At 38.5% G+C, this 26,191-nt stretch overlaps 1 protein-coding gene across 3 annotated transcripts in view; it reads right to left on the reverse strand.

Moving 5' to 3' along the window:
- Positions 1–19,006, reverse strand: part of LOC122552885 (EGF-containing fibulin-like extracellular matrix protein 1) — a 109,404-nt gene extending 90,398 nt beyond the window's left edge. For 2 of the 3 annotated variants that reach the window (XM_043696027.2, XM_087991399.1), the window contains exons 1-4: positions 18,500–19,006; positions 17,853–17,940; positions 17,479–17,527; positions 10,114–10,359 (exon numbers count right to left, since the gene is read on the reverse strand). In XM_043696027.2, the coding sequence (XP_043551962.1) occupies positions 10,114–10,359; positions 17,479–17,527; positions 17,853–17,933 (376 nt within the window). In that variant the 5' untranslated portion in view covers positions 17,934–17,940; positions 18,500–19,006. The remainder of the gene's footprint in view (positions 1–10,113; positions 10,360–17,478; positions 17,528–17,852; positions 17,941–18,499) is intronic. The other variant, XM_043696026.2, reaches the window with a different exon arrangement.
- Between the last annotated feature and the right edge of the window lie 7,185 nt (positions 19,007–26,191).

Raw genomic sequence — 26,191 nt, forward strand, 5'->3', positions numbered from 1 at the left:
CTTCTACACTAGTGATTCTAAGATTGCAGAATTGTCATGTTGGTCAGAACTAGATTTTGACTTTGTATTGAAACTATAGCTGAAATATAAAAGTCAAGTCATATGCATTTCTATGCTCCCTGGTCATATTTAATTACTGGTTGTAACCCATGCTTAGCATATGAGCTGAAAATTTGTGATTGACATTTTATTTTCGATTCTGAGCCCCGCAGTGCCATTGTGCAATGGTCAATATTACTATGGAGGCAAATTGGCATTAATTTCAGCAAATGTTATTTCACCACTGTTTTAACTGAAGGGAGGTGAGCTACGATACTTAGCTGTTCAGTATTTTTGGTGAGGATCTCTGCTGAGTAGCAGAAATTAGCAGCAATTATGCATGGGTCAGGTAATAGCATAACTCAAATCATAATTTCCTGAAATTACTGTACTTTAATAATAGCGTACACTGTAGATGAACCAATACATTGGCTGAGGCTTTGAGTAAATTCAAGCCTCATGTGCAGGTTGGAACCCTGTAATAATTCTGTCAAGCAGCAGTCTTGATGGAAAGAAGAAAATTACTACATTGGGGACCATAGCAATCAATAGCATAGCATGCTTCATAGACTGAAGACATTTTTAAAAAATTTAAAAGTCTTTACAAACGTACACTTGCTTGGGCTTTTAAAATTCAAATTCTAGTATTTATTCCATAGCAGTATTATTCTCTAGGAACGTTGTGCAGTGCTGTTAAGGTACAGACAATGTGAAAACAAGATCTGACATATTTCTGTAATTTGCATTCCAATCTTACTGCCCACACTGACTCAAAGATTGAATGTGCTGGGCATTTACAGCAAAATGTTGCTCTTGGCAGAGAGCTGACAGAAAGATTAGCCTCCTGAAATTCTCTACTCACCTGCTGCCATGTTTCTTATCTTCTTTCATAATTATTTATTGAAGTATTTGGTTCAATCTTGTTTATTCATTTTGAAATGCTTCATTTCAAAACATTCATAACAGCATTACATTGACTGAATTTTCTTCTGCTATATTTTGTACTATTCAATAATTTTGTTTCACATTTTTCATGGGATGTTTCCTATCTTTAACAGGTAGAACTTAAAGATGGCAGATTTCCTTCCCAATGGGAGTTTACAGCAATTAATGATCATTTCAATTTTGGATTTTCTTTCAAAGAATTTAAGTTTCACAATTTTACATAGGGGGATTTGAACCAATGTCACTAAAGCACTCATCCAGTGACATTATTATTGTGCCACCATCACTCGCATCCTTGTGGGGCTAAATGTACACACGCAAAACCTTGCACCACAATCATTTTTTTTTAAACGATGTCAATTTAAATTATTACCATGTTATTTAGCACCAGGTTACCATCCAGATTTAGTAGACAGCTGTTCATAAATTCAATGTAGACACCAGAGAACATTGTGAATCGATTTCAAATTTCACCTTTGCTGCTGGTGTCCTCAGTTAGTCTTTGTGTTCATATGAGTTACCTCAAGAATGGATGTTTCACGGTCTTTAATTTTACTGTTGACTAATTAAATAGATTTTTGTCAGATTGACACTGGTTTTCTGGGACAATCCATACCCTTTTCATTTATGCAGCACCTATTTTACAAGGTTCATACTGAAAGTGAAAGAGTATTATTGCATCTAATCTTGTGTTTTGTCCTAGTAAGTTAAGACAGCAAATCTATTCTTCAGTATAGAGAAGATATGAATACAGATGAAGAATATATAGATTTGATTTGACAGTTTGTGCACTATGACCTTGTGTATATACCTGTGGGAATCAGAAAGGGATAGAAAGGGTTTCATAAAATACATTTGTAACATATTATCTCAGAATGTTTTAAGAATGCACATTGCTGCTCTCCTTTAGCAGATGAAATATATGGAGAATGAAAGTTAAATATTAAAATAAATATGTTCATCCTTGAAGAAAATCAAATAACTTACCTGTGATAATGTCTCAAAAAGGTAAGAAAACTGAGTACAGAACAACCTTGATTATCCAAACCAGAAGGGTGGGGAGTATTTCATCTGGATAACTGATTGTTCGGATAAGGATAACGCTCTTATGGCACCTTGAGATCTTGTTTGGATAATCCGAAATTTGGATAATCGACGTTTGGATAACTGAGATGGTTATGTATACAGTCATGTGCCAAAATCTAGTCCTGTTCCATAAGAATTCTAATTATTTTAACAAGTGTGATGTTGAAACATATAATAATTATTGTATATGTGACTCATACTCCAGTGACCCTATTTATCTGGCTAATTTGACTGTGATTAATGTGGTCATACAAACAAGTTCTGACTGTGTAATACACACGGGAGCTTCCATTAATCTCTGTATAAAATATCTCCAGATTTCTCAATGATGTCAGCATTAAAGTGTCCTTAGGGCCCAATGTTGATCACGCAATTGTTCTTCAACTACAATTCTTGCATAAAAAAATTTCAAAAACATCAAGCTAAAGAATCCAAGCTCTAGATTAGAAAAGAAACAGCAAGCATCTGCAGGAAATTATTAATTAACTGATTGTCATTTTATAAATTTAGAAAACAAATGGAAATCTATACATTTTAGTTAGTTTTAACCTGACCGTTTTAATTTAATATGAACAGAAGTTCACTTTCCAGTCCATTGATCTACCCTGCCATGAACGATTATTATCAGGAACATAAAATACTTTAACCATATATATTATTATATTTTGAAACTTCAATACCCATTTCAAATGATTTCCATTGTCTTGCATGCCTATTAGAACATTAACAATGATAATTTTATTCCACACAGTTAACATTGTCTGAACATCAGCTATTTTGTGGTGCACTAAAGAACTAAAGTGTAAGGCTCACCAGAAAAACCCACCATTAAAATCAAGCAGTTACAAATAATTAAGAATAATTCTGAGTTTTTTTTTTGATATTCATTCAAGTATGAACATATTTTTGTTCAATTGGTGCACACTGCTAACATCCACAAGGTGAAAAGCTGTTCAACTTGGCCATGGGAAAGCACTGAGTTAGCACAGCAAGTTGATACTAAAGCATCCAGATTAATAAATGAATTTGTACTGAAGACAATTTAGCTCTTTGAAATTTCAATCTCAGCTACTCATTCAAGTTCACCCTATCACTTTTATCCTTTTAACTAACATAATCATCTAATATGGTTTGAAGGGATACCTGAAATCAAATGGAACTAAGGAATAGGTGATGGACATATTAAAGGTTAAGTATGTGTTAATTAGGTAAATAATTATGGGGAGTTAGTAACCAATAGTGAGGGTTTCATAGAGTATGGTTAATTGAAGCGAAGCACCCACTAAAAGTTTGGACTTGGATAGAGTTTAAAAACAAGGGTATTTTAGTGTATAATATCTTCAGAAAGTTAATATTAACTACAAATTATTTATGCCCAAAATACTCTTGTATAATCCTATTATCACCTATATGGTTTTGGCCTGGCTATTTGCATTTGGGGATTCTGTTCACTTTGTGAAGTAGTTCCAGAGTTTTGCATTTTCCACATTTTGGTGAGTTGTTTGGCATTGCTTCAATGTATTTGACTGGATCTGGAACTGGACTCTTTGAAACAGATTGCCAGTAAATGGCTTCCAACAGAAGAATGATGACAAGCCAAATTTTTTCCAGATCACTCTATTTGAGGTGTGGTTGACAGCTGATTCTATGACTATTTTTTTCCATTAATACAAGGATCCCCTAGTGCTCAAATCCCATTTTAATCCTATATATAGAATTATTGAAATTACAGTTCAGAAGAAGGGAATTTAAGCTATCAAACTAATGTTAGTGCTAGCTCTTGAGCTCGAGTTGTCTGTTTTGAAACCAGTTGCCCTGCCCTTCCCACTGTCCTCTGTTTCTAAATATTCTTATTTGTTACAAATTCATGTCTATTGTAAACACCTTGATTTTGTGACATAAGTTACTCCTATACTGTTTCAGAATGTATTACGATATATAAAGTTGATATTACCTTTTATCTACTTACACAACTTTGCACCTTTGGTTATGCTATTTCATGTAATACTGGTATCATTAATAACAGTAGACAATAGGTGCAGGAGTAGGCCATTCTGCCCTTCGAGCCTACACCACCATTCAATATGATCATGGCTGATCATCCTTAATCAGTATCCTGTTCCTGCCTTATCTCCATAACCCTTGATTCCACTATCCTTAAGAGCTCTATCCAACTCTTTCTTAAATGAATCCAGAGACTGGGTTTCCACTGCCCTCTGGGGCAGAGCATTCCACACAGCCACCACTCTCTGGGTGAAGAAGTTTCTCTTCATCTCTGTCCTAAATGGTCTACCCCGTATTTTTAAGCTGTGTCCTCTGGTTCGGCACTCGCACATCAGCGGAAACATGTTTCCTGCCTCCAGAGTGTCCAATCCTTTAATAATCTTATATGTCTCAATCATATCCCCTTTCAGTCTTCTAAACTCAAGGGTATACAAGCCCAGTCACTCCAGTCTTTCAGCGTAAGGTAGTCCTGCCATTCCAGGAATTAACCTCGTGAACCTACGCTGCACTCCCTCAATAGCCAGAATGTCTTTCCTCAAATTTGGAGACCAGAACTGCACACAATACTCCAGGTGTGGTCTCACCAGGGCCCTGTACAGCTGCAGAAGAACCTCTTTGCTTCTATACTCAATCCCTCTTGTTATGAAGGCCAGCATGCTATTAACCTTCTTCACTACCTGCTGTACCTGCATGCTTACATTCATTGACTGGTGTACAAGAACACCCAGATCTCTCTGTACTGCCCCTTTACCTAAATTGATTCCATTTAGGTAGTAATCTGCCTTCCTGTTCTTGCCACCAAAGTGGATAGCCATACATTTTTCCACATTAAACTGCATCTGACCACTCACCTAACCTGTCCAGGTCACCCTGTAATCTCTTAACATCCTCCTCACATTTCACCCTGCCACCCAGCTTAGTATCATCAGCAAATTTGCTAATGTTATTATTAATACCATCTTCTATATCATTAATATATATTGTAAAAAGCTGCGGTCCCAGCGCTGATCCCTGCGGTACCCCACTGGTCACTGCCTGCCATTCCGAAATGGAGCCGTTTATCACTACATGTAGTGTGCACTTTTTCTCTCAAACTGTTCATCCAAGCGTACCTGCATTATGTACTTTAGCTGATCTCAACCCTATTTTTGACATTTTGGAGTACATTTGGGATGGTGTTCAAGTAACATTCAAAGATACTTCACAAGTGTCTTCCAAACAGACAAAAGGTTGTTCTGCATTGAATCCAGTACAAAGAAACAATGATTAAAAACATGGGGATGAATTTATAATGACAAATACATTAATCAGAAATGCACATCAGGCAATCATAGAACATTTCTGACAACTTCCCATAAAATAATTTTTAACAGCATTCACAACAGGTAAACAAAATTTCACTTAGTACAATTTTGTGAAGTTATTCCATTCTACAACTTCCAGTTCAGCGAAAGGTGCTCTGTAATACTTACAGGGCTCATGACTCAGAACTGTGGAAATAAACATCTTATTTCTGCAGTTATCCACTGTAAGGTCTTTAGAGAGTTGAACAGTGATATGGAGAATTAGTTAATGGGTTTTCAGAGCTAAAAAGGGAATTTTGAGGAGGATTGGCAAGGTATTTCAGAAAAGAAGCTGTAATATACTATCAGGCGATTGTGCTGTGAGGTCTTGTCCTACTGTTCCTGTTTCTGAGTGAGAACTGTGGATTCAAGGCTTACCCTAGAATTTGCTGGCCAAGAAAGGTGTCCATAATGTGGCCAAACAGATGGAACCTGCAAATCTTTCCAGTTTATCCCAATGGCAGTGGAATAAGAATAGTAAGATCTGCAGATTCAAACCTGTTAATGTAATTGGTCTTGTGCACTCGCAAAGAAAGTGGTATTGAAAGCGACAGACTCTTTTATATACTGCTCAATTTGTTTTCTCTATTGACTTCAACACAGTTATATCACAAACACAGGAACAAAGGTTTGAATGTTCTGTAATTTTTCCTCTTCCACTGAAGTTAAAAAGAGAAAGTGAAAAATTCATTACGGACATTCTGCTGTTACACTTTAATTTTTATATCCATTGCCATTAAATGGTACTCCTGGCAGGAACAACTTCCTTTGCCAACTTGACAGAGTTACTTTTTTGAACCATGGCAACCTACATGGTGAAGGTACAGCCACACAGTGTGGTTTGGGACCAAGTTCCAGAATTTTGACAAAGGAATAGCCACGTCAGTATGGTATACGTCTTGGAGAAGAACATGCAGGTAATGTGTTCTCTTGTGTCTATTCCTTTACCTTCGTCCTTCTAAGTGGTAGTGTTTGTAAGTTCAGAAGGCGCTATCAAAAGTGTTGTTGAGTTGCCGCAGTGGATCTTGTAATGGCACACGCTGCTACCACCATGTGCTGGATATTGAGGGAGTGTATCATGTGGTGGCTATGCGGCCAGTCAAGTGGGCTTCTTTGTCCTGGATGGTGTCAGAGTTTTTTGAATGTTATTGGGGTTTTTTTTTTTAGGGAAATGGAGAGTCTTCCATCACACTCCTGCCTTGTGCCTTATTGATATTGGACTGGCTTTGGGGAGACAGGAGTTGAGTTGCTGTCTCCAGAATTCCCAGCAACTCATAGCCACAGTATTAGTGGTCTGAATTTTGTGGCAAGGCTCATGTTTCTATTGAAGTGGGAGTTGCTTCTGTTTGGGAGGAGTTCATGCTAGTGAATGCAATTTAGCTGCAGCAATTATTCAGTCTGAAGTGACCAATTAATTGCTGGAAGCTGTGAGAGAATCTAATCAACTCCCCTTGACATTGATCAGAGTCACCATCAACATTCCAAGTATTAGCATTGACCAGATACACCAATATAAATCCTGTGGCTACTAGAGTAATTCAGAGACTGGGAATTTTATAGGGTATAATCCATCTGATTCTCCAATGCCTCACCACTTACAAAAGTTAGGAATGTGACAGGATACTCTTCATTTGACTGGATGAGTGCTGATCCACAAACCCAAGAGGCTTGACACCATCTAAGTCAAGGCAATCCACTTGATCAGCACCCCATCCAACATCTTCAAAATTCACTCTCTCCATCACCAACGCACATTGGCAGTATGATCTACCATCTATAATATGCACTGCAGCATCTCACTACAGCACCTTCCAAAAACATAACTACTACCATCTGGAAGGACAATGGGAACACCACCAGCCAGTTCCCCTCCAAGTCGCAAACCACCCTTACTTGGAACGACATCATGGTTCCTTCACTGATACTGGGTCAAAGCTTAGAACTTCCTAACAGCACTGTGGGTGGTCTATATCAGACAAAACAGCAGCAATACAAGATTGTGGCTCACTAACTCAAGGAAAATTAGAGCTGAGCAATAAATGCTAGCTTTAAAGTGATGCTCACACCCCATGAAAATATTTTCAAAAAGCTGTTCAGTCCCTTGAACCTGTTTTTGCATTCAGTGAGATCAATACTCACCTATGCTATAATTCCACATACCTGCCTTTGTCAATATTCCATACAGTCAGTTCTTCTTTAACACAGTGGTTGTGTTTTTGTGCAACACCACGTAACAGAAAAATCACGGTTTAGAAATAGCACTTAAAGTATTGGCACACATTTTAAGTTTTTACATTTTAGAAACAATGTCCCCACTTTGTCAATCACGTTAGTGAATTCGTGTTAATGATAAATGTGTTAAAGAGGAACAACCTGTACCTTTTATTAATAAAAAACCAATTAATGACCAATCCAGCATCAGTTGACATTTGTTGAAGAGAGTTCCAAGCTTCTCCCACCCTTTACATGAAGAAATATTTCCAAATTTCACTCTGGAAAGATCTGGCTTTGATTTGTTGACTGTACTCCCAATGCTGTGAAAATGTTTCATTGGTTGTAAAGCACTTTGGAATATCTTGTGTATGTGAAAAGGTGTCACACAAATGAAAGTCTTTTTTACTGAAGGCCTTTATAACTTTCTGACAGTGTGGTGCCCAGAGCTGGACATGCAATGAATGCCAGTTCTAGTTGGCACAAAGAGCATGCATGCATGAAGTAACCCTCAACGTAATTACGAAGTGATGGTTTAATGCTAGGGTTAGGCAACTGAGCCAGTCTCTGAAATCTGCTGGAAATTTCCATTGGAAGTGTCATACAGGAGTTTGTGACAAAATGCTTCCTTGGCTGCTGGCCATTTGTTACACATGCCTTACAATGGTCAATGGCCTCCCTGCCTGAGTAAGAGCCTTACAATGGTCAATGGCCTCCCTGCCTGAGTAAGAGCCTTACAATGGTCAATGGCCTCCCTGCCCGAGTAAGAGCCTTTTCTGGAGCTGAGAGACTGTGGACAGGGGCTGGTACTATAAATGCTCTGGTTCCCCTGTTCCTTCTGAACTCTCTCACCACCTTCTTGTCCAGTTCCAGCATCCAAGCACAGGCCTCCTGGTTTGTGGAAAGCCCTCTCCCTGAACAGCATAGTGACTAGGGACAGCTGTGCAATGAGCAGATACTGCCGAGGAAGGGAAGCTCCTGTTAGTGAGCCCCAACGTCCACCTCAGTCACAGCCTCTTCTTCCCCATCACTCCCAGCCTCCTCCTCAACTTCAACCAATGCAAAAGGGAGCAACATTAGCAGCTCATGTGCAATCCCGATGGCCCCATTGGGACTGTCCTTGAATACGCTGCTCCTGAGGTCACGGAGCAAGGAACATGTGGTCATCTGATGTGCACGTACAGATGCATCCTGGAATGCGGATGTCAACTGTGCACACTCACTAACATCTACAGCTAGCTGATGTCATGGCCCACATCTGCACATGCACAGAAGCCATTTGATATTTTGGATAGTCACTCCAGACACTAATCCAGTTGGAATCTGACCCGTTCCTGTAAAGATTTTATTCAACCTCTTTGCATTTTACTCTGACACTATTTATAAAACCAAGAATTCCATATGCTTTAACAGTCCTCTTAAACGGTCTTGCTACCTTCTAAGACTTTTGCACCTAATTATATAGAAACAGAGTATTTTGTACTTTCAAGTAAATTATGCCAGTGCAACTAAACCCTGATGTACAATGCACATGGTTCAACACTGCTTCAGCATTCTTTTGGAAAAAAAAAGTCCTTCAGTTTTTTGGCATTTCATTTCTCTCTTGTGTTTTTGCTTTTCAAAAGTACTTTTTATCTCTTTACTTCCCTCTTTTTTGCCTCTGATTTTTTTTCATGATCAGCAAAAGGTAAAGTCAGTTATGATTCAGAAAATTTCAAAGCAACTCATCTCGTTAAGGTAGATTTTCTGTCAGGTCCAGTCTATTCATAAAAATGATCTCCCCTCTCTTTTTCATGATTCAGGCCAAGGAACTATTGTAGCCAAGAGTATGAGTGACCAGCTTCCAGGCCTCCTTCAATGCAGCATGTGATGAGCTGTTTTGGAACTGAGTGGTTCTCTCAAATGATTCTCCTCCCTTACAACTCTGGCTGAACTCTTTGCAACAGCAGCATTCACAGGATTGGAAATTAGTTTCAGAGAGGCTATGGGTTCAAACCATATTCCAGTACATAACCATCATCTGACATTTCTTACTGATCCACTGCACTATTTTTACTTGCATAGAACTCTTCACTGTATTAACATGTACAATATTGTTTGGAAAACACAGGGAACATTCTGAAAGACATCAGAAGTGACACTGGCTGACTTCCCTGCTTGAACTCTATATTCTGCTGGAGACTCACGGATCAAGTACTCTGAGTTTTCCAAGTGGCGAGAGAACATGAAGCATTAAAAGAGCTTCCAAACCAGTATGAAACAGAACAAAAAGATAAAAACTCAGTAAAAATAAATCAGTCTACTGACTGGAATACAAATAAACCAGTTTGTACTCTAATTACAAATCTTTTGTTTTTGCAACAGAGGGAAAACATATAAATAATTATACATGTCCACTGAGTATTATGCAAGAAAGTGCAAATACTGCTGTTAATGTTTGTATCCCAGGAACAATTAAAATCAAGTTACTGAGCTGCTGTCTTACCTTTACATTGGTTTTGTTCATTAAATGCAAACCCATATGGACATCGATGCGGCTGTAAGTGAGGGAAAATTGCATACGACTGTTGAGTGGGAACAGGAGCACGACCAGGAACAGCAGGAGGAGCCGTCGTCACATTGTTCAGGAAAACAACAGCTGTTTTAGGCAGGCATAAGTATCCTCCATAATGATTTATACATTTCATTTCTCCCTTGCAAGCATCTGGGATGGTCTCACATTCATCAATATCTGATAACCAACAAAATGTTTACTTAACAGAGAAAAGTGGACAGAGCAGTCACTAATGGGTCAGATTTTGTTGGCATGTCCTGTTCAACAGATTTGATTCATCAAGATTAGACTTTAATCGTATTTTACCCTACAAATTTGTTTGAAATATGAGCTGATGACAGTATAGCAGAACCAACAGGTCATCTCGGGCCTGAGTGTGTAACAGGACTAACAATGTGTCTCCATAGCCAATGGGATCAGACAATTAAGGAAGAAACAGAGGAAGGACTCAAAGAGGTTTGCTGTTCCATCAAATTGGGTACAGAAAGAGTACAAGAACTATTGCAACATGAAAAATGTACAACAGAGAAGGAGGCCATTCAGCCAAGGGGGTCTGTTCTGTCTGAAAAAAAAAGTAACCAGTGTAGTCCCACTTTGCCACTTTTGATCTGTATCCCAGAACAGTACAGAGTTCCAATTACACATCCAAGATTGTTTTATGTATTAAGAGTTCCTACATGATGTGGCTTTCAAGCAGAGAGTTCCAGGCCATCCTACCGTCCGGTGAATTTTTTTCTCACATCCACTCTAATCCTTCTGCCCATTATTTTAAGCCTAGACATCTTGGTTATTGGTCTCTCTGCTATGGAACTAGCTCCTAGGCCCCTCATAAATTCAACTCTTTTTTCCCTTAGCCTCCTTTGTTCAAAAGAGAACAAATTCAAACTATCCAACCTCACTTCATAGCTAAGATTGTCTTGTCCTGGCAACATCCATGGTGACCAGAGCTATACACAATTCGCTGGCAGTAACATAAATAGTGTCCTACAGCATAGCCTCCCTATTCATATTCTATGCCATAAGTAAAAATTGGAAGTACACTTTTTTTCAACTATTTTATCCAATTTAACCTGCTCAGTTATCATCAGCAATCTGTGGGCCTACATTCTAAGATCCTTCTGTAACTCTACACTTACTCAGTACATCACTTGTGATTTTGATCAGCGCTGATTCAGTACTGTGGCTGTGGCCAAAGCTTATATAAAAGGATACTGACATGGGAAAGATGGTTAAGATTTGGGAGGACTTGGGATGAATTTCAGACAACATGCTCAAGGACTTCTGAGGAAAGGGAGATTGGAAATAGGGCAGTAGTTTGCAAGGATAGTGGGACCCTGTGCTGAAATAAAAGCAAATTACTGCAGATGCTGGATATCTGAAACCAAAAGAGAAAATGTTCGAAAATCTCAGCAGGTCTGGCAGCATCTGTAAGGAAAGAAAAGAGCTGACGTTTCGAGTCTAACTGACCCTTTGTCAAAGTTTTGAGAAAGGGTCGGTTAGACTCAAAACGTCAGCTCTTTTCTCTCCTTACAGATGCTGCCAGACCTGCTGAGATTTTCCAGCATTTTCTCTCTTTGGGTTGGGGACCCTGTGTTGGTTTGGTTTTGTGGACAGTATTTGACAATGTTAAATTTGAAAAGATGGACAACACTTGAGAGAGAGAGTGAATGGGAGCAGCTAACATGGGATTCAGGAGGGCATATATTAGGTGGATATCAGTTCAGTGGAAGGAAGTAAACCTCATGCTCAAGATAAACTCAAAGAAGGAGGACAGAGGAGTGAATCTAAAGAAAGATGCAAGTTCAGGGCTAACATAGCAAAGAAATGACTGCATTTTGCCAAGAGATTTGTCAAGTTAGCTGTGGGAGGAAGGGACCTGGCCAAGATCGGATGGTCTTAATCTTAGCAGCAAGGAGATCTTTGAGCTCCTCACATATATCTTTTAAGGTGAGAGTGAGGGACAGGGGAGAAGGGTTTAAGAAGACAGCTAGCAGTCACAAAAAGAAACGGGAGGTGGAACACTGAGCAGTTTAACATGTGACAGCAAGACCAGGTAGTGTTTAAGTGTCCAGCCAGATCTCTCAATGAATGGCTTACCCACCTGTTGCCTTTCAAATCTATCCGTTTGGACTTAAATGGGCAGACACCAGGTCCATACATGGAGGAACAGTCAAAGAGACACAAATGGTTTTATTGGGAGATAGGTGGAAGCGAGGCTGTAGCTCTATTGACCGTACCCTCAACTTGCCCTGCCACCTTTAATAATTTATGTACATATAGACCCATATCCTTCTGCTCCTGCACCTGCACCTCCTTTAGAACTTTACCCTTTGTTCATATTATCTCTCTGCCTTTTTCCTATCCATATGAAATATTTCACACTTCTTTGCAGTTCACAATGCTTCCACATTTTGCATCATCCACGAATTTTGAAATTATGCACAATTATGCACTGTTCTCAATTTCCTGTCACACAGCCAATTTTATAACAATGTTGTCACCACCTCTGTTATTCCATAAGTTCTAACTTGGCCCACCAGTCTGTGCACTTTTTAAAATGCCTTCTGGAAGTCTACGTTCACCAAATCAGCAGCATTTTCCCTCATCTGCCCTCCCTCTCTACTACCTCAAAAATCTCAAGCATATTGGTTAAATATGATTTGTGTTCAGCAGGTCAATGCTGGTTTTATTTAATTAGCCTGTTTTTGTCCAAGTGACCATTAATTGTGTCCCAAATTTTCATTTCAAAATGTTTCCCTAACTCCAAGTTTAAACTGAGTGACCTGCGGTTTCTGGGCATATATATAAAATTCTTTTCTGAAGAAGAGTGCAAACATTTGTAATACTGCAGAACTCTGGCATCATGCTGGTACCGAAGGAAGATTGAAAAATGATGGCTTGTGGCTTTGCAATTTTATACTCTTGTTTGTTTTAATATCTTTGGATGTGTCTCATCCGGTCTCTGTCACTTTATCAACTTTAAGCAGAGATGGACCATCCAACAACTCATCAATTTTGAACTGTTTAGATATCACATTCTACTCTGGTGCCTCCAACAAGTCATCCTTTTTCTTCAACCAAGGATTCCCCTCACTGTGCTTCACAGGGCCCTCAGCCATGTTGGACCCATCTTCCACTCCACTAGAACAATGACAGGGATCCCCTTATCCTCACTTTCAACCCCAGCTGTATCTGCATTCAAAGGATCGTCCTCTGCCATTTCTGATACCCCCATCAGGATATCATTACCAACCACATCATCCCCTCCACTCCACTGTCAATATTCCACAGGAACTGATCCCTCTGTGACACCTTTGTCCACTCCTCCATCACTTCTAACATTTCCTTACACCCATGCACCTTTGAATGCAATCACAGAGGATGTAACACTTGCTCTTTTATTTTCTCCCTCCTCTATGCCCAAGGCCGGAACATACGTTCCAGGTGATAAAGCATTTTACCTATATTTTTTCTAATTTAGTCTACAGCATTTGCCACTCACAATGTGGCCTTGCTTACACTGGCAAGGCTAAGCACAGACTGATGACTGTTCTGTGAAACATCTCTGCTCTGTCATAACAATGACCCCAGCTTTCCAGTTACTTGACATTTCAATAAACCATCCTGCTCTCACGCTAACATTTCCATCCTAGGCCTCCAATGGTGTTTCAATGAAGTTCAGTATCATCAGGAGGAACCACTCATTTCCATGTAAACACTTTACAGCCTCTACAGCTCAAGATTGAATTCAGCAACTTCACAACATGATTGCTGTCCTTCATTTTGGCTTTGTTTTCAACAAGGCAGACCCATTTTCTCTCTTTAATACCTGTTTACATCTTGATTCCTCCTTTACTTACTATTGGAAAGCTTGCCTTCCTATGCATCCTATGTATGCCCCTCATAATCTTGTGCATTTCTATCAGATCCTCTCTCAACCTTTGCTGCTCCAAGTAAAACAACCCTAGCCGAGCCGATCTTTCCTCATAGCTCAGATCCTCCAGCCCAAGCAGCATCCTGGCAAATCTCTGCATCCTCTCCAGTGCAATCATATCCTTTCTATAATGCGATAACCAGAAGTGCAAGCAGTATTCCAGTTGTGGCCTAATTAGTATTTTATATGGTTCCAGCATAACCTCCCTACTCTTTTGTTCTACACCTCAGCCAATAAAGACAAGTATCCCATCAGTCCTCTTAACCACCTTATATATCTGCTGTGTTGCCTTCAGGGATCTGTGAAAATGCGTACACCGGTCCCTGATCTTCAGTATTTTACACCATTTTTGTGTAATCCCTGGCTGTAGCCCTTCCCCGAGTTCATTACCTCACACTTTCTTGGGTTGATTTCAACTTGCCATTCCTCTGCCCAGTCTGTTGATATCCTTCAAGAGATTACAGCTAGCCTTCTCTCTATTTACCATCCTACCTATTTTTCGTATCATCTATGAAACTCTTCATCATACCCTCTACATTTAAGTCTAAGCCATGAATATACACCACAAACAGCAAGGGCTGCAGTGCTGTGAATACTCACAGAAACATCCCTTCCTTCCTGCCTGTCAGTCAATTTGGATCCAATGTTACATCTTACATGTGCGACAAGCCTGGCATGAAGGACCTTACCAACTGCCTTGTTAAAGTCCACGTTGGCCACATCAAATATATTACCTTCATCATCATTCTTGGTTGCCATCTCAAAATATTCAATCAAATTTTTCAAACATGATCCTCACTTAACAACTCCATGCTGGCTATCCATGATGATTAATCTGTCTCTCTCCAAGTGCTGACATATTCTGTACTTTAAGAATTATTTCTGAAAGCTTCCCCAGTACTAAGATTAGACTGACTGGTCTGTAATTTTCTGGTCAATCCCCTTCTCCCTTGTCTAATAATTGGGCAATGTTAGCAGTGATCGAGTCCTCTGACAACTCATCTACAGCCTGAGATGATCTGAAAATTACTGCCAGGGCCCTTAATGTCTTCTCCCTTGCCTCCCTCAACAGTCTGGATTACATCTAATCTGGCTCTGCAGTTTTATCCACTTTTAAGACTACTAAACATGGTAAAATTCTCTCCCTCTCTGCTAAGTTATTCAAATATTTCATAGACCTCCACCCTAACATCTATACCTGCATCTCCTTTTCCATTCTGAAGACTGATGCAAAGTATTCAGTCAGGACTGTGGCTGTGTCTTCCAAATTTACACAAAGATTAGCTCTATGGACTCTAATGAGTCCTACTCCTTCCCAATTTATTCATATCTTTTTACATATTTAGAAACGTTGCTTTGTAGTGCACTCTCTCTATTTTTCTAAATTTTCTTTTTTAAGTTTCCACATACATTTTTTAAACTTTTATGGGGCCTGCGTTATTCTACCCTCAGTAACTCCCTTAAGCTTCTCTTATTTTCTTAATTCTAAACTTTATACCCCTTGCCATCCAAGGCACTCTAATCTTGGTCCCATTCTTGGTCTGTCTGGGAACATATTTGCCCTGTACTCTCCCTAATTTCTTTGAAAATCTCTTTCTTTTTGTTCTCTTACATCTTTCTAATTTGTTGGTGGCCTATAAAGAAAGCAATGTAATCGGAACTTTAGTGCTCCCTAGTTCTAGCCAAGTAATTTCTGTCTTTAATCTCACTGGGATATCTGCTTTCCCCAGAGATACAACTTTCTCTGGCATTCCTTCCCCATCGTTCCTGAGTACAAGGTATTTTTAATATATATCCACCATTTCTTGAACTAGATTTCCATTATCACTCAACACCATATTCCCACAAGATTATCTACACCTGCAATTCACCACACTATGCATTCAAGAACCTGAACAATATTACTACTTTAGAAATTATTACATTCTCTTTATGCTGTAATCACTTAATACTTTACTGGTTGCTACTCCACTGTTTCTCCCAATATTCTATGCAGCTTGAGACTCCTCTCTAATATTATTTCCTGATTCTCCTGCTATGGTCATGTTAATTTAAATCCTCCTCAATAGCACTAGCAAAATGCACTAGGAAATTGGTCCTGGTTTAGCTTAGCTACAACCTGTTTGACATATATAGTTCTCATATCTCACATTTCTGGTCCCAATGTCCAACCATTTTCTTTGTAGAAACATATTTGTTCAGATTTGTATCTACCTCCTACTCAAATGCTTTCCACTGGTTTGGCGCTGATTTACTTTCAGGTAACTGCTTCCACACATTTGTCAAAAGTACATCCAGCTTGGTAAAATTGCAGTTTCCCTGATTTAAAAGTCAAGTTCTTGACTTATCTTTGCTACTTTCTATAATACTCAATATAGTGGAATTATTAACTCTTGTCACTAAAGTGCATTCCTACTGATATACCTCACCTAACCAGTTTCATTTCTTAATATTGATTTTGCAATGCTACTTCTCTGTTGAACTGACTATGAACTGGTGACAAATTGTTGGGAACTTTTGATTTCAGTGCATTGTTTTCTTTAGAGAGCTTTGATACATCTCATGGTCAGGAAAATTGCTATACAAATGCAAATATCTTTCTTACTTTAAAGAAATGTAGGAATGAAAGCTCAACATTCCTGGTGTCTGGAATAGTGAGGGTATGTGTCTATTTTTATCTTTTTATTAATTTGAAAAAGTGGTACTTTTAAAATCTAATAATGCAATTTCCACCTGAAAAGGGATGAGATTCCACACAATTATTTTCATTCTGGGTAAGAGAAGTTAATTAGCAATCATGAAGTAACTAAGAGGATATTTATGTTGTTGCACACCAACTTGACTTCCTGTTGCACTGTTAAGTGGACAACTTATATGCAACTACAGCAACTTCATGAGAGTTGTCCAGACGTTAGTTGCAAACTCTTATAAACATGGAACTAACAGCAGAGTGACTTACATTGTCAGAAATTGCTAGCCAATTTGCAATTCCTGTACATCTTACTTTAAATTGCTGGCTAATTTATGCATTAATCATAAAATGCTCCATTCAGATTGTGCTATTATTTCAACAAAATCTGACCCATAATCATTGTTCTCAAGCAGAAATGACAATTTTCAAAAAGTATACTGAATATACTGCTCCAATTATTGCTCTATTCAGTGCATTTATTAAAATGGGTTACAATTGCTAGTTCTGAAATCTAATCGACATTTTATGTCAGAGAATGTTGAAACCATTCTGAAGTTGTTACTATCAAAATAAACATAGAACATCCTGAAGAAAATACATGGTAAATTATGACAATTAAATAAATGTAGACAGAAAAATATCTACCCTATTTCCAAGTTCATGGTCTCACCTCTGCACTGCTGTCTTTCAGGATCCCATTGATAACCATCTGTACACTGCTGTAAGAACATAAGGACAAGGAGGGATTTCAAAGTGCAGCATAGTTTCTTTATTAAGAGGAAAATAATATTGCGCAACAGAGTAGAAAAACATAAGTGACTGCCACCATCTAATTCAGTAAGAAGCAACTGCTATCATTAAAAATGATGTTGTTTCTTCAATTACAAGCAACTAAGTAAATATCATTGCAGATTAACACATTAAAACAACAGTATTTAGGGTTGAATTTATTATTGTTAATAATGAATGCTCATAAACCAAATTATAATGGAATCTTATGTAGTGCTGAATTATCAGCCTGCTCAGTTCTTGGTGGCATCTTACCGTATAGGTGATGGTTTCATCGATCTCCTGTGACCTTATGGTATGGAAAATAAATGCAACCAGCAGACACCATTGCAACATCTTGTATCTGGACAATAATAATATGCAATCTCTATTATTGTTAATAAAAGCAAGTTCTAATGTGCTTTTCAATTCATTTACATTTATCATTCAACAACTGAACATAAAGAGCTGTTTTGCACTGGTGTACTGGAATGAGTTCAAGTTTAAAGTAAAACATTTTTACAAGTCTTGACAGGCAACAGTGCATTATGAGGAGAAATAAAGTATTTATGCAATTATAGATTCTTCTACACATGTTTTCAATTAAATCTATTAATTTACATTTCATTGACTCTGAAAATACTTAATGACTTGATGGCTACTTCACCTAAAAGGAAATTCTCTCCATCTCTAAACATTTAAATTCCCACCTATCTTTGTTATCTTATTCACTTAACCCTATATGTATAAAAAGCCATTGCAACAGTTCAAGTACGTCATAAATGAGAGGCTAGTAAATATCCTACAATGAACATGAATAAAGCAGTTTTAAATGATGAGGTACAAAATTGTAACTCAGAATTCAATATTTGTTTATCTCTTTCTTTATAGAAGCGGCATGTACATAAATAAAATGACGTTACCTTTAAAGAAAATAGGTCTTCACAAATCTCCTGGTCAACTTTGACTTTTTTTATATCACTTGCTGGAAGAGCAGTGTTGAGTGTGTGAGTTGTAGTAATTGTGAAGAAATTGTGAGGAGGTTCAGCGGCAGTTATGTTGCTCCCTCTACAGGCTCACAGGCTAATCACCAGCCCCGACTTAATAGAGGAAGAGCAAAAAACAAACAACTTCAAGACCAGTGCAGAGGGGTGTCACCACAACTGCAGCACTGCCAGGTTGTATAGTCGCTCTGCAGTCCTACAGGCGGGACTCAGTCATGCGACAGCCAAGTAAGATTGTATCTAACAGTTACACACTAGCGGGTTGTTCAGGAAAGGAGCAGCTGATTGCGAAGTAAAATACTCCTCCAGATCTGAAGATTTCATCATGCACAGTTACTTTGAAACATAAACAACAAAAAATTGCAATGTGTGGGTTTTTTAAAAAAAAAATTTGATTCAAACTAGAATACATGTAAAGATAAACTCTCAAGGCAGTTTACTGAGCATACAAACATGCGCCTTATAATTACTTCCTAGAATAATACAATGATGCTACAGTGACTGGACAAGTTTTCAAGACGTTGTAAGAGCCCAGGCAGGCATGCAGCTCTGCTAACGGCCTCAGTTTGCGCTGTTCATAGACTTCGGGAGCCAAAAACAACACGGAATATGAGCACAGCGTGTGGGCATTTACTCCGGGAAAGTTTTGCTCACGTGTCTTAGACAAGCAATGAATTTTTTAAAAAACAAACAGATAAATAAACATACGGTGACCGCACGTACCGCCAAACACATGCATCCGGACCCCTCAAAGGTCCCTTCCTACGAATAGTCAGTTTAAACTTCCAATGGGCAATTCACCGAGAATATGTCTCCAACTCTCGCTGGAGTTGGAGACTTGGGGAAACAAAAGTTATGTCTCACCCCTGGGTAACTGTGCAACTGACTGAAATAATTTAAAAAAATGTTGAAGGACAGGATGAGGTGTATAGCCAAAATTAGTATTCTTTCTATCAGTGCACCGAGTGGGAGGAACACATTAAATGAGCTGCACGGACAGATTCAAATTGGAAACTGTGATATGGTAACCATTACAGAGACATGGCTGCGGATGTTCAGGACTGGGAACGAAAGGTACCATGTTATAAGGTTAATAGCAGGGATAGACAAAAGCAACAGAGGTGGAGTAGCATTACTGATAAAAAAATCAGAATCACTTCGAAGGTGAGGGAGGATACAATGTAAAGAAAGCACCCAGTGGAGACCTTATGGGCGGAATTGAGGAACCACAAAGAATCTAAAACCACGATAGGTGTCATATATAGACCAGATTCTGGATTGGTGGTACTGGAAAAGCACAGCAGTTCAGGCAGCATCCGAGGAGCAGTAAAATCGACGTTTCGGGCAAAAGCCCTTCATCAGGAATACAGGCAGAGTGCATGAAGGGTGGAGAGATGGTAGCAGCTCAGAAATGCTATATTGTATAAGACAATGATGGGGTAAAGGTAGTATGGATTAAGAGTTAATCTTAACACATACAAATACTGCCAGAAACATTTATTTCTAGAATGTGTCTGGGATAGTTTCCTAGGGCAATATGTTTTGGATGCAACAAGCACTATTGGATCTAGTAGCCTGATTTAATTAGTGACTGTTGTTTGCCAGCATTTGGAAGGTTAAGGAGTGATCTACTCGAGGTTTTCAGGGTATAAACGGGGAAAGACAGATTAGATAAAGATAAACTAAATCCACTGGATGAAGATTCTAGAATTAAGTCTCAAAATTAGAGTCAGGCCATTCAGGAGAGATGTTAGCAAGCACTTCTACCCGTAAAGGATTTATGAAGGTTTGACACTCACTTCCTAAGAGAGTGGTGGATGCTAATTTAGTTGTGAAATTTAAATCTGGGATAGACTTTTTTTATTTAAGCAAGGGTATCAAGGGATATAGGCCCAAGACAGGAGTTATGTCACAGTTCATCCATGACATTATTTATGGCAGAGCAGGCTCGAAGGGCTGAATGGTTTTCTGTTCCTATGTTTCCCCTTTCCAACATGCAGTCATACATAGAGTCATAGCCATAGAGATGTACAGAACGGAAACAGATCCTTCGGTCTAACTCATCCATGCCGACCAGATATCCCAACCTAATCTAGTCCCATTTGCCAGCTCTCGGCCCATGTCCCCCTAAACCCTTCCTATTCATATACCCATCCAGATGCTTTTAAATGCTGTAATTGTACCGGTTTCTATCACTTCCATTGGTAGTTCATTCCATACACATATGGCCCTCTGCGTGAAAAGGTTGCCCCTCATGATTTTATAAACCTCTATAAGATCATCCCTCAGCCTCAATGCTCCAGGGAAAACAGCTTTAGCCTATTCAGCCTCTCCCCATAGCTCAAATCCACCAACTCTGGCAACATCCTTGTAAATCTTTTCTGAACCCTTTCAAGTTTCACAACATCCAAGGAGACCAGAATTACACGCAATATTCCAAAAGTGGCCCAACCAAAGTCCTGTACAGCTCCAACACGACCTCCCAACTCGTATGCTCAATGCTCTGACCAATAAGGAAAGCATACCAAATGCCGCCTTCACTATCCTATCTACCTGCGACTACTTTCAAGGAGCTATGAACTTACACTCCAAGATGTCTTTGTTCCCCAAACTCCCTAGAACCTTACCATTAAGTGTATAAGTCCTGCTCTGATTCCACGCCATCAGTCGGTGAAACTTTCTATGTATCATTTGTCTCATGGGTTTGGCAATCTCTGAATGTCACTGTTCTTTTACTGAAAGAAAGCCCCTCATTATTTTCAATGGTTTGATGTTTATGAGTGACAAAGGACTCTTGTTTTTGGAATCAAACATAAGGATAATAAACGAATCTTGCTTTTATCAAAATATGATAATATTTAGTTTATTAGATCAAGTCAGAAGGCTTGGTCTTGGAAGAAGAGGTGTTGAAAGTCAATGTTTGAACATATTATAAAGAAAAAAAGAAAATGTATGACTGAGAATGCATGGTGGAAACTAATGACCTGGAAGAGCATAGGTAATGCAAAGTCTAATAACCTGCAAAAAACATTGTATTCCCAGCACTGAATTTTAACACAGCAATTGTTATTTACCTAAAATATATTAGTTTTGCTATAATTTCACATTAAGTTATAGACCTCCATCTAGTGGCAACAATGAGACAAATGATTTTGTTCTTGCATTACCATAGCTCATAGTTCTAATGTCAAATGGAAGTGCCAGTGATAATTCTGTCTCGTACATTTAATGAGTGTCAGAAAGATAGTGAAGTAAAATTAAATTTTGTGCATTAAAAAAGTTGAATCTGAAAGATAAAAGACAATTTTAGCGACCAATAGGTGACAAAAAAAATATTATGACCAAATGAGAAGAATTAACTGGTTTTCTGCTATTCACCTCCTTGGTTGGGCACTGTAAAAAAATGAGTTCTTTTTGCATGAGGCTATACTTCTTTCCTCAATTAAAAACATTGTTTGCACTGTGTTTCACCATGAGCAATAAGGAGCCAATTAACAATGTTTGCTTGAGCAATTGAAAAAAAATCACTATCAGAACAAAGGAATATAGATGTGCAATGTCAAGAGGCCTAGGTTCAGTTATGTCAGTGTTTAGATTAGATTACATGACATTACATTGTGGAAACAGGCCCTTCGGCCCAACAAGTTCACACCGACCTGCCGAAGCGCAACCCACCCATACCCCTACATTTACCCCTTACCTAACACTACGGGCAATTTAGCATGGCCAATTCACCTGACCTGCACATCTTTGGACTGTGGGAGGAAACCCACACAGACACGGGGATGAGATTTTAAAGATTGATTGTCTACCTTTGTCACCATGGCGAATCTTTGTGGTTAGAAGGTATGACATTTACAGTTTTAAGCAATAATATTGAACATGTGAAATATGTAAGTGAATGGCAAGTTTTGAGAAGATTTGTAGTTCAGGTTGAGGTTCTGGATGTAAGTTTGCTTGCTGAGCTGGAAGGTTCATTTTCAGATGTTTAGTCAACATACTAGGTAACATCTTCAGTGAGCCGCCAGTGAAACACTGGTGTTAGTGACCTGTTTTCTATTTATGTGTTTAGGTTTCCTTGGGTTGGTGATATCATTTCTTGTGGTGATGTCATTTGATGTAGTGATGCCATTTCCTGTTGTTCTCTTAGAGCACGGTAAATGGGGTCCAAGTTGATGTGTTTGTTGATAGAGTTCCAGTTGGAATGCCATGCTCCTTAGAATTCTGGTGTGTGTCTCTGTTTGGCTTGTCCTAGCGTGGAAGTGTTGTCCTTCCTCATCTATATGTAAGGATACTAGTGAGAGTGGCTCATGTATTTCAAAACGTGTCCAGAAACCCTAGCCACTCTCGCCTACATCAAAGACATCTCAGAAATGACTGCCAGACTACTCAGACCTCTTGGCATCATGGTAACCCACAAACACACCAACACACTAAAACAGCAGCTAATGAACTTAAAAGACCCCATACCATCAACAATCAAAACTAATGTCATTTACAAAATACTTTGCAAGAACTGTAACAAATCCTACATTGGACAAGCAGACAGAAAACTTAGCCACCAGGATACATGAACATCAACTAGCCACAAAATGACATGACCCACTCTCACTTTATCCTTACATACAGATGGGGAAGGACACCACTTCGACTGGGATAACACATCCATCCTAGGACAAGCCTAACAAAGACACACACGGGAATTCCTGGAAGCATGGCATTCCAACTGGAACTCTTTCACAAACACCAACTGGGCCCCATTTACCACCCTCTGACAAAAGAACAGGAAATGACATCGTCACAGCAAATGACATCACCAACCCAAGGAAACCTAAACAAATAAATGGAAAGCGGGTCACTAACACCAGTGTTTCACCGGAGGCTCATTGATGACATTACCTAGTATGGTGACAAAACATCTGAAAACGAATCTTCCAGCTCAGCGAGCAAACTAACATCCACATAAGTGCATATCTGAATAAAGTATGTAGAAGGTAACTTCTATAATATGGTTCATAATTTATTATGTTTTGGGGAGGTGAGTTGTAAAGTGGAGAAATGATGAATAGCTTTTATAAATCTATATTCTTTGTGTGTTTGTGTGTGTTTAGAAGAGAGGGGCATAGTTTTAGTTTAATTCTTGAGTAAGTGATTGCCTGAAAGTTTGATGATACAAACATTTTTACAGAGGGTTTATGATCTTGGAATGGAACCTGAGGTGAATGGTTCAGTGCATTAGAAACAAGGCTATGGGAAAAATCCTGCTGTTGCTGAATCCTGCTGTATCACAGAAAGACAGGTTGTTCAGAAGGGCAGGCAGTGTTGCAGGTTCAGTTGAAAAAAAACAAATAGTATAATTCAACTGTCTCCAATGAAGTCAAGTCTGGGGAAACAATCCTCAGTGGCTTAGAACAAAACTCCAGAAGCAGAAAGCTGCTGGAAGCTAGACGTATACAAATCTCATGCGTTTTCTCTGAGTGTGCTTTAAAGTCAATAAGTCCAGTAACCAATTACAGTCATGTCAACCGAACAAGAAATTTCACAGTGGAAGCAGGGTGATCCTTCACTAGGATTTGAATGCCTGTAAGCTTGCCACTGAGAGTTATGTGTTGAATCTTTATTTCTGATATTTGTCGTAAGATTGTTTCAAACAGCTATTTCAAAGCTAGTGCTTCCAAATAAACCTGTTAGACTATAACCTGGTGTTGTGTGATTTTTAACTTTGTCCAACACCGGCACTTCCAAATCATCAAATAGTTATGGTAAAGTGTAACATAGTTTATATGTTTTTTTATTTTTGTGGATAATAATTTTGTTGTTCTTTTGTTAAGTTACATTGACAGCCTCTTATGAATATGGTAAACAAGTAGCAGGAATAAAACTATGTTGTGTCAAACTGATTGTCCACTTTACCAACAGCTGGCACTTTAACATTAGAGATTATTGAAAATGATTGAATAAAATAATAAAAAGAGAAATACAGAATCAAATGTATAAATGTTAAACTGACAAAGGAGGTAGCATTGTTAATTTAATGGATCCAATGCCAATTTGGAATTGAGAATCCATTCTGAGCCTAATAAAAGTCCAAATATGTTAAGGCTTTAAGGAGGAAGACCGTTTCTCAAATATTCCCCCAGCATTCTGAAGTTGTGGAATTACTTGATAAAGTAGGATGGCAAGATCTCTGGGCCAGAAGGTTCCTATTTGTGTGAATATTAATTAATGCAGACTATCCTCACAGCAGAATTACCAAAAACATATTTTGTTTTGCTTTGAGGGAATGCAAAAATATTTGATGAATGTACATTTTTGCAGGTATCAAGATTGACCAGTAGTGTTTGGGCAAATGCTGTTTGCTTTTACAAATGTAGAAAATAGATGCAGGAGTAGGCCATTTGGCCCTTTGCACAACCATTCAATATGATCATGGCCGATGTTTCTGTATAGAAGGCATCTCACTTTGACACTCAACTTCCCACGAATAGTGTTACTGCTACAGTAAGATACACTCAGAGTTCACAATGAACAGCTGAATGCACATGAGCTATCCCTCATTGTGAACATATGCAGCAAAAGCAAAGATTTTCAATTTAGCTGTTCTTATAAAGCCATGACAGTGTGGAATTCCCTTTCTCAGTCTATTGTGATTCCTGCATGTGACTGATCTCTTTCAAAGCATGAATAGTCATTCATTGAATGATTTATTACAATAGTATGTTGATGCTTAAAGTTCACCCAGTTAACATACTCTTAACACCATGCTTCCATTAGATCCCTGAAATTTTCCTTAGGCCCTATTCCATAATGCAGCAACCAAATATAATTGTGAACTCTCATATGCAACAGTAGAAAATAGTTAAGTATTTATGAAAAAAAATTCTGAAATGTTGGGAAAATACACTGCATATCATGTCAAAATTCAAATTTCTTAGGAGGAGGGAATGTTTGGATCTTGTATTGCTTGATCAAACTGATCTGTAGATTACACATCCTTAAAATTGCCATTATACCATTGAGATTAAAGAAAACATCATGAGAGTACCTAAGATATATCAGCTTAAAATATATCAAGAAAGTAAGACCAGAGAACATGAGGAACAAGTCTTGAAATGTAATTTAAAATTGATATCAAATGAGATGTTCCTGAGAGAGTAAAAATATTTGCCATACAGAAGGTAATCCAGGGGAAAACATTGGCTTTATTCAAGCACAAGTCACTGCCTCAATGAAGATGTAACATATTACAAGAATGAACTTTGATAGACAACATTTTTTTCACATCCTGAAATTTTCTTATTTTTATGATGTCACCAAATATATGAGCAGAAATTACAATGACATTAAAATATACTAACACCTGTCTCAAATTAACACTTGCTGGAAATTGATGCAAGCATTATTGCCAGTTGGAAACTTTCCTTTTAGGTTATTCAAAATACAGTTCATGTTGAGAGGAATGTGCATTAGAAGTATGAGTTTTTGAACCATAGGCGTTCAATATAGTACACATAACAGACTTGTGAGGAAAGTGATATGTCATGGAATAAAAAGGACAATGGCAATGTGGATGTAAAATTGGCTGAGACATGTTAAACGGAGAATAATTGT

This window comes from Chiloscyllium plagiosum, unplaced genomic scaffold (genome assembly GCF_037043375.1).
Source record: "Chiloscyllium plagiosum isolate Xiang-an unplaced genomic scaffold, Cpla_swu_hap1 HiC_scaffold_10, whole genome shotgun sequence".
NCBI lineage: Eukaryota > Metazoa > Chordata > Chondrichthyes > Orectolobiformes > Hemiscylliidae > Chiloscyllium > Chiloscyllium plagiosum.